This window comes from Borostomias antarcticus (genome assembly GCF_949987555.1).
Source record: "Borostomias antarcticus genome assembly, chromosome: 23".
NCBI classification, from domain to species: Eukaryota; Metazoa; Chordata; class Actinopteri; order Stomiiformes; family Stomiidae; genus Borostomias; species Borostomias antarcticus.
The window spans coordinates 3,531,958-3,541,957 of NC_140256.1; the positions used below are offsets into that span (position 1 = coordinate 3,531,958).

Here is a 10,000-nt window from a genome sequence, read left to right on the forward strand (position 1 = left end):
CTCCCGGCACTCCGTCCAGCCCGCCCGGCACCACCTGGCCAGAGCCCGGCAGCACCAGCGCCACCTCCACCGCCACCACCATGGCACAAGCCGCCAAACACCTGCGCAAGAACAAGGATTTAGAAATCCTCGCCGAGCAGGAGCGCAAGGAGAAGGAGGAGGAGAAAGCGAAGAAGAGGAGCCGATCTCGGGATAAGAAGCGCAAGGTACGGGGGGCACTTGCAGGGGAAGGTCGGGGGGGTGGGGGGGGGGGAGTTGCCGAGGGAGGAGTGGGGGAGGGGGGGGATGAGGGGGGGGGGTTTGGCAGGAGGGAGAGAGACACCCCCCCCCCCTTTGGACGGTATCTCTCTCACGCTAAGCTCTGGGGGGTCAGGTGCACTGGGGGCATGCCTGGGACCGCTCCGACGTGCGTCTCCGCTGTGCGTGGCGCGCCGGACCTGACCGGACACACATGTACTGTACACGCTGACGCGGGGGAAATGACACCAACTGCATGCTCTCCTACTGTCCTACTGTCCTACTGTCCTTCTGTCCTACTGTCCTTCTGTCCTACTGTCCTACTGTCCTACTGTCCTTCTGTCCACCGGCTGCTCTACCGACCGCGCCGTTGCTCTGCCGCTGCTCCACCACGGAGCCCCAATCTACCGCTCGCTTTTCTCTCCTCCTGTCACTCTCTCTCTCTCTCTCTGTCTTTTCCTCGCTCTCTCTCTCGTTCTCTCTCTCTCTCACTCTGTCCGTCTGTCTCTCGTTCTTTGTCTTCACACTGCGGTGCATTGTGTCACCGGGTAACATTTCACCGCCACTCTGCTCAGTGACACCTTAACCAGAGGACCGAGGGGGAGTTCTCACCCTCTCCTCTCTGCTTCCTCTAAGCACTGCAGAGGTCTCATACTGGGAGCTCCCAGCAACAGCTGAGTACTGGGGAGCACTAGCATGGGAGCACTAGCATGGGACTGACTGAATGGGTGACTGAATGGGTGACTGACTGACTGGCTGGGTGACTGGCTGGCTGACTGACTGACTGACTGACTGACTGACTGACTGACTGACTGACTGACTGACTGACTGACTGACTGACTGACTGACTGACTGACTGAATGGGTGACTGAATGGGTGACTGAATGGGTGACTGACTGACTGACTGAATGGGTGACTGACTGACTGACTGACTGACTGACTGACTGACTGACTGACTGACTGACTGACTGACTGACTGACTGACAGGCTTTTGCACTAGAGACCCTCATTGCAAACAATCAATCAGTGTTCCCTCTGTCCCTGCCTGTGAGTTGGAGATCAGTGTGTGTTTAGGACCTTGTGGATGGATGCCTACCTCAATATAGTCACCAGTCAGGTGTCATGATGCAAAATGAGACGAACACTTTGAGGAAATGAAAAGACTTTCTGGATGTAGGGTGTCGATAAACCATTTCTGGGGTGTGTGTCCATCCTGCTTTGTACCTGGCTGTGTCACAAGCTGCCTGTGTGTGTGTGTGTGTGTGTGTGTGTGTGTGTGTGTGCATGTGTGTGAGAGAGAGAGAGAGAGAGGGGGAGAGAGAGAGCACACTGCTGTAAAGTGATCTCATGCTGATGCATTACAGTGTTATAGACTGACTGACTGACTGACTGACTGACTGACTGACTGACTGACTGACTGACTGACTGACTGACTGACTGACTGACTGACTGACTGACAGACAGACAGACAGACAGACATACAGGAATACAGGCAGGCAGAGAAAGACAGGCAGGCAGGCAGGCAGACAGACAGACCAACAGACAGACAGACAGACAGACAGACAGACAGGCAGACAGACAGACAGACAGACAGACAGACAGACAGACAGACAGACAGGTAGACAGACAGATAGACAGATAGACAGACAGACAGGCAGGCAGACAGACAGACAGTTCTGATGTTCCTCACCTACAGGATTGTCCAGGTTAGAGGGAGAGAGAGAGAAGCGGGCGGAGGGGGAGAGACAGGGGTGTGGGGTGGCACCGGCGGGCTGGTTTTGTTATGTCAATAGAATTAGGAAGGGGACTGGGGGGTGAGACAGACAGGCAGGAAGAGATACAACGAGTGAGGCTGGAGGGGCGGAGATGGGAGAGAGGAGGGTAATGAGGGTGAACGGAGAGAGAGAGAGAGGGAGAGAGAGAGAGAGAGAGAGAGAGAGAGGGAGAGAGAGAGGGAGAGAGAGGGGGAGAGAGGAGGGAACTGGGCAGAGAGGATATGAGACCCTCAGTACCCGGGTAGACCGAGCTGCAGGAGCTGGCACAGTCTGGTGGTTGGGTTCAAGAGGGGGGAGGGGCCTAGCTCCGGGGCCAGCCCTGGTCACATGACCGTCCAGTAATCAAAGCCTACTGTTCTGTATGTACTGATACACAAATAGTTAGGTAGGTCACAATCAATGAATCACAGTTGTTGTGCTCTGTATGTTTTTGTCGTATTCCATATACTGATGGTTTTATTTGTTTTGTTTAATGTTTGAGTGTGTTCTTGTGAATGATTAAATATATAATAAATCCTCTTTATTTATTCTGTGCGTGTGCGTGTGTGCGTGTGTGTGCGTGTGTGTGTCGAGAGGAGTTAGCCAGGGATAGTGTCGAGACTTGCGTTGGGGGTGGGGAGGGAGAGACATTCAGAGACGCCTGATGCAGTTCAGCTCTGATTGAAAGTGTACGGTTTCACAGTATCCCATGTCACTCACTAACCTGGCCTCCGCCCACCTCACATGTAAGTCTGTTAAATAAGCCTCCAGAACCCCCCCACCCTCACCCCCCCCCCCCCCTACCCTCACCCCATCCCCACCCCCCACCCCCACCCCATCCTCCCCTGACCTCCGGTTTTAACACTAGATGACAGACTATCTTCGTTTCTGGAGCAGATTTCATCACAGGGGGAACTCTTTTTTATCTAAGTCTTTTTATTTCTCTCTCTCTCTCTCTCTCTCTCTCACACACACACACACACACACACACAACACACACTCTTCTCTCTTTTCTATTGGAACCAGCACAGTAGCATACAGCGGCGTTGTGTTTGTCCCGTTTCCCTTTGCTCAGCTCCTGAGGTGCCTCCGTTTCCTCAGTAAACAAGGAGCTTCCTCACACTGCAGTCGCAAAGCTGTTTAAAGACCGTTTCTGGTTACGGTTAAATATTAATGCTCCTTTACGGTACTCCTGTAAAGATATTATGGATCTGAATTTCAGTGATTACCGGTATGCCTTTGTCTTCTTCTAGCTCGCTTTGTTGACTGCTGTTCTCATCAATACGTGTGCAGAGTGATGGTAGTCAGCGTTATTAGACTGGGGATGTGAATGTCTTGGTTTTTGTAGCTGTTCCATCAGCTGTCTCTGTTATTGATTGCTTCGGTCTGCATCCCTGACCTCCCGGTGCAGACAAGGTCAGGCCTGCTTTGTGACAGGCCTGCGTCTATTACTGTACACACAGTGGCATGCAGACTATACACACCCGCGCGCAAACACACACATGCTCACACACCGCATACATTTGCAATTCACATAATCTCTTTCTCTCTCTCTTTCTCTCTCTCTCTCTCTCACTCTCTCTCTCTCTCTCTCTCTCTCTCACACACACTGATTTTATTTTATTCAACCTTTATTTAGTCAGGCATGTCATTAAAAACCTAATCTTATTTACAATGGCGGCATGGCCTGATACACAAAATGCATCAAGAATAACAACTAAGCATAGACACAAAACACATCAACAATAGCAGAACAAACATAAACATGAATGCAACAGATAATAACAAAACATAGGCACATGAAAACACAAACAAGCAAACAAACGTACAAATACAGATATGTATCTTTTAACCAAGCCGAGTTGAATTGTGTACATATTTTGATGCATTCTTATTCTTATCTTAGGCTTTCCATTCTCGCAACTGTGCATGATATTGTCCTCAAGTTACATTAATCGATGAGTTTGTTCCTCTGGGAAAATTAGCATTGTCACTCTATGAACAAAGGCCTATTGTTTCACAGAACAGCCTACTTTCTCCTGTGTGTGTGTGCGTGTGCGTGTGTGTGTGCGTGTGCGTGTGTGTGTGTATGCCCATGTCTAAAAGTATTCTAAGGTTCATGGTTTATTCAAGTGACTGAACGTGAAGTGCTTTCCACTGCTCAGGAAGTCCCATCGAGACCAAAAGTATTCTTTGTGCAGTTATGTTTCCGGTTATATCTGTTAGCACTACTCAGAGCCCATTCCTATATCCATTTATATATGAACAATGATTTAGTGAGGACATAGATGCATGCTGTACATCGCTGCAGGGGCAGCATTTCTATTACATAGAAGGACAGTGCAGTGGACAATTAGCTTAGTTCTCTCAGATGGCAGTGGAATCGTTTTCGAGGCCTAGACTGTAAGTCTCACAGTTTTACAGTGGGTCACCCTTAATGACCATTCAGGGACATATTATTTCCCGATGCCAGTGGTTTAACCTTGTGGTCATTATTTGGAATCCCTCAGGGTGTTATACCTCGAGGCTAAGCGTGTTGACGCGTTTATTTCCGGTGTAACGGCGTGTGTCCTTGTTTGTTTACCAAGGTTGTATTTTCGGTGATGTGTGTTTCGTTGGTTCAGAATTACGCTAAAACTACCAGACCGATTTTTATGAAACTCAGTGGAAGTGTGTATCATGGTCCAATTTACTGTAGAACCCATTACATTTTGGAAATTTGGTCGGCCCCAACACAGCCGACCATTCACCTCCATTTATTTTTGGGCCTTTTTTTGGTCAATGGGGGGAATGGACATAAAGCTCTTGACGAATGCAGCAATACCAAACATGTCCTTGCATGCACGTGTGCGCACAGAGCTATGAAATGCATTCATGGGCGGAGGTCTGTGCGCTCTGAGCACCATTTCTATAATATAATTCAGGACCTTGAGTCTTTTATTTGCCACATGGTACACAAATACACACACGTGAATGAGAGGCGACAACCACACACACATACACACACACACACACACACATCTGTGGTTGCCGGTGTAAATTGTTCCCTGCATTTCTCCCATCCAAGCTGACCTCCTCCAGGGGCAGCCAGGAGCAGTGGGCAGCCTCGTCAGAGGCACCCAGGGACCAAGTCCAAGGTCCTGGTCAGGGACAGGACCGAAGAGCATCTGCATGTTTTTCGTATTGGGTTCATTGGGAGGAAACCCTTGCAAACACAGGGAGAACATTCTTGCTGTGACAACCTCACAACCTTCTTGCTGTGAGGCGACAATGCTAAGTACTGCGCCACCGTGCCGCACATGAGCAATTTTGGGGTTCAGTATCTTGCTCAAGTATACTTCGGCACACTCTGGGATTGAACCGGGGACCTTGCGATCCCCAGCCGGCCGCTCTACCTCCCAAGCTACGTGAAGGGTAGCGTGTGTCAGTGTTAGAGTGGAGGTAAGGGCAGTAAACATTCACAGCAGGTGTATCTGAATAGTCTGGGGGGGTGAATGAGTGTGTTTGTGTCTCTCCGTAGACACGGTCTCTCCTGGACGGTGCTTCCCGGTCAGCAGGGTCACCCCTGGCCTGTGGTAGAGAGACCGGCTTGTCGACCCGTGACTGTGGAGCTGCTACAGTAGCAGTACAAAAGTATCTGTGCCTTAGGGTGCGTGTCCACCAGCGAACTGTATTTTAGTTTTCTCACAGTTTACATTGGGTAATGAGCTCTAGGGAGCTATAGAGACGAGAGCTGTGTTCTTAACGCTTTTTAGCGCTATAGCGCCATGAGCGCTAGGCTTTTTTTTGCAGTGGAACTTTTAAATGTCTGTTTATTGGTTTGTCATTATACAAACAGTACATACTGTACAAGTACATATCATTTAAAGGTACCCCGAGGAGTTTATTTTTGGTTACAAAACAGTCTCATTTTAATGTGGGTGAATACATTACCCACACTTCTTTATGTGTCCATTTTCGGCAAATATCGTTTCTTGTATGTAGTTTATTTTTAGATTATTATTTCGTGGTCGGATCGTCCAGAACTTCCTTGGAATGCCGAAACGATTTACTGCAGTAGCCTACGCCGCCGACAAGACGAAGAATAATTTAAATATGACCGTTATATATTGTCAAAAGTAACGTTACTAGTAAGACCTATGTAATTACCTCGTCGGTGGACATCGTTCCGTCTTCAAAACACCAGGCTCAGGTAGCTAAGGTTTATAACAGTGCGCGGGGAGGCTCATGGGAAATGTGGTCTTTTTGGGCGGAAAACACATCCGCTTCCCGAAACTCCTCGTAGGGCCTTTAGTAAATAACACTAGTATGAACACTACACCGACAAAAACAAAATAACAAAACAAATACAGCGCATACAAAATAATTAATGGTCACATTGCAAAGCTGCATTACATATTGAGCATTGGCATCTTACAAAATAGTTATACCTCAAAATTTAAAGGGGGTATTTATTGCCAAGCCTCGACATAATCAATGAATGGTTTCCATATCTTATTAAATGCCCTCTTCTTATTAAAAGACAACCATCATGAATCAAGTTTTTCCAGCCTTAGGGTGGTGCATGACATCTTTAATCAACGCTGTATAAGTGGGAGGATGTGCCTGTTTCCAATTGAGTAAAATTAATCTGTGGTGTAAGAGGGTTATGAACCTATGACAGTCTTCTGAGAGGACTATCCTCTACCGGAATCCCCAAAACTGGGTCAGGTTCTACTGTACTGTACGTCCCATGATATCCGACAACATTTTAAATATAGGGTTCCAGAAATGTAATAATTTGGGGCAGAGCCAGAACATGTGCCCCAACGAGGCAGGAAATAAGCCACAGCGATCACATAAAGGATTGACATTAGGATATATTTTGGAAAGCCTTTGAAAGATGAAGATGATGCAGCACCTTGAACTGGATGAGACCATGCCTGGTGTACTTGTACAAATAGATGCTGAGTGAACACCCTCCTGTGCCTCTATCCATTGCTCCTCTGTCAGGTCAATGCCCAAATCCTCCTCCCATGCGGATTCCAGATAATCTAGGGATATATCTAATTGATTAAACATATGGTAATAAATATGATATTACGCCCCTAGATGAAGGGTCAACACAAAACAACAGCTCCATCTGTGTGCTCCTAGGCATGCTAGGAAAGGTAGTTGTATTGGATCTAATATAGTTGCAAACTTGTAAAAGATGGAAGAAATTAGCTTGGGGAACATTGCATTTAGTGCTCAGCAATTTAAAAGAAGGGAATGTGCCATTCATATAAAGATCTTTCATCTTTGTGAGGCCATTAAAAGTCTGAATTATAATTGAAAGGAACTATCTAACAGAGGGGGATGGAAATGGTGGTTTGCAGTCAGAGGAGCAAGGAGGAAATCCCATGCCAGCCAAAATTCTGTCTAATTTTAGCCCAGGGACTATTTTATAAGAGGATTGGTCTCAGCAAATGTTAATGCGATAGGAAGGGAAGAGAAGAACTGCTCCAGGAGAGGTAGGGTGTAATGAGGACCGCTCGGTTTGCAACCTGGCAGGCTGATCGTCTGAGTCGAACGACAGACCCCAAAAAGTAAGAGCACAGACATTACAGGCCCAATAATAACGCTGAAAGTTAGGCCGGACCATACCTCCCATCTGACTTGGTCTCTGTAAGAAGTCCTTTCTACTTCTTGGAGGTTTATTATTCTAAATAAAGCGTGTAATTTCCCCATCTAGTTGCTTAAAATATGATTTCTTAATAACAATGGGGATGCATTGAAAAAGAAAGAGAAATTTGGGAAGAATGTTCATTTTTATAATGTTAACTCTCCCAGCCAGGGATAAAGGGAGATGAGACCAACGACCCAAATTATTGATGATGCGTTCAAATAGAGGTTTGAAATTAAATGTAAACAAATTAAAGACAGACCTAGTCACAAATACACCACTTAAAGGACTTATCGGCTAACTTGAATGGAAATTGGGAGTATGACAGATTCTGGGCAACTTTGTTGATAGGAAACAGTTCACTCTTAGACAAATTAAGCTTATACCCAGAAACCCTACCAAACATCTTCAGTACAGACACGATACTTGGAATCGACTCGAGTCGTCGGCGTAGAAAGACACCTTGTGCTCCCTCTCACCTCTAAGTACCCCGTGAAAGCCGCAGAGTGAGCGCAGGGCAATGGAGGGGTTCAATAGAGTGCGCAAATAATAGAGGACAGAGGGAACACCCCTGTGTTGTGCCCCGTTGTGGAGGAAAATATTTCGACCTGAAGGCATTCGTCTGAACAGAAGCCGAGGGCGAGACATAAAGGAGACTGACCCAGGAAATGAATGTACTGCCGAACCCGAACCTTTTCAAAGCAGAAAATAGGAAATCCCACTCGACCGCTCGAATACTAAAAAGTTATTTTTTGGGCTAGAGCGCAGGCTGTAAAAGGCTGTTGTGACAACGATAGCGATCGTTTTTTGGCGAAACTGCAGAGAGAGCAAACGTTAGCACTAGCTAACATTAGCTAGCTATCGTAACTTGGCTAGTTGGCTAGCTACAGTCTGCAAAAACACGACAATTGTTGGTAACGTAGCTGTGAAACATTGGTAACATAGCCAGCTCTAAACTCTATCTTTAGTGCACTCTAATCAGCTGTAAGCTTGGCGCTACATACAGCTCGCCGGTGGACACACAGCCTTAACCCAGAGAATGAAAATGGCGGTGCTGTAGATGCAGTCCAGCGGTGACATCTCTCCCGGCATCGCTACGTCCTCGTCCTCCTCGTCTCCCTCTCTCTCTTTCTCTCTTTCTCCTTCTCTCCCTTTCCTCCACGCTCTCTCGCCCCTGCGTGAGAATGAGAGAGTACGGTAGTGAGCTCCTTCCGTGTTAGTGTGTAGCGCTCTCTTCCCAGTCTCTGTGTGTGAGAGAGGTTGTGGTGATCATAGACACAGATAGACCAATGGGACTGCTCTGTGTGTAGGCGTGTTTGTGTGGGTGGCGCGCGCGTGTGTGTGTGTGTGTGTGTCGTATGTACAGGTTTGGTGCAGTGAATTAGAAGTGTTGCTGCTGCATTGAGCTGGAGTGAGCAACTAAGCTCGTTGCAGCAAAGCTGAGCACCTGCCCCAAGCGCAATGATTTCTCGCAAGCTCATTGGCTGCCCAGGTGGAAGTGATCAATTTGGTGTTTCTTGCTCCAGGCTCATTGGATGGTTTGAGTGGTAGTGATCTGCTTGGTGTGTGGGCCGCCTGGGGTTCATGTTGAGTACGGTTTGTGCTACAGAAACACCTCCTGGACTCTACTGTGAATGAAATTCAAGTCTCACCAAAGTGTTTTGTTTTCCTACTTGGAAACTTAGTTGCTTTCCAATTCCCAAGAGGCGTTACCAATGGGCGTAGATCAAAATGCCTCTGGACGCAATTGGATAGACCTACAACCAATCAGCGAAAATCCCTCTAGGGCGCTCCTCTGTTCCGTCATCTTATTAAACAAAGACAAAGAACAAAGAACCAATCTCGGTTCGAGTGGATTTAGTTAGAACGGTTGGATATTTAGAACGGTTGGATATTTAGAACGGTTGGATATTTAGAACGGTTGGATCAAGCCCTTTTGGGTTTCATACCTCACCTGCACACATCTCAATTTATATCAAATTATTATTGTTATTTTATATGAATATTTGTGAAAAATAAACTATAAACTATAAATATCCAGACTGATCTGCGGAGTGAAATAGAATGAGATCAGGCTGGCAACGCCAGGCTAGGTAAGCTGTGTGTGTAGCACTGATCCTGCAGACTCAATGGTGCGGAAGGGAGGTCAGGATGATGTCACAGGACCGCCCCCTCACAGGCCCTCCGTCCCACAGTCAGACAGAGACCTCAGCTGGGCTCAACAGCTGGCACACCCTCAGGGCCTCGGGTGTGATTGGTGTGGAGAATGCTGTGTGTGTGTGTGTGTGGTGTGTGTGTGTGTGTGTGTGTGTGTGTGCAGGAGTCCATTTCACCTCTCTCGCCCCCGTCCCAGGCCACTACTCTC

At 47.4% G+C, this 10,000-nt stretch overlaps 1 protein-coding gene across 1 annotated transcript in view; it reads left to right on the top strand.

Moving 5' to 3' along the window:
* Window positions 1-80: 80 nt before the first annotated feature.
* The window catches only part of ank1a (ankyrin 1, erythrocytic a), a gene marked incomplete at both ends in the record, with an annotated part of 83,753 nt that continues 73,833 nt past the window's right edge, over window positions 81-10,000 (top strand). The window contains one exon of the mRNA XM_084457420.1: window positions 81-206. Coding sequence (XP_084313546.1) covers window positions 81-206 — 126 coding nt within the window. The remainder of the gene's footprint in view (window positions 207-10,000) is intronic.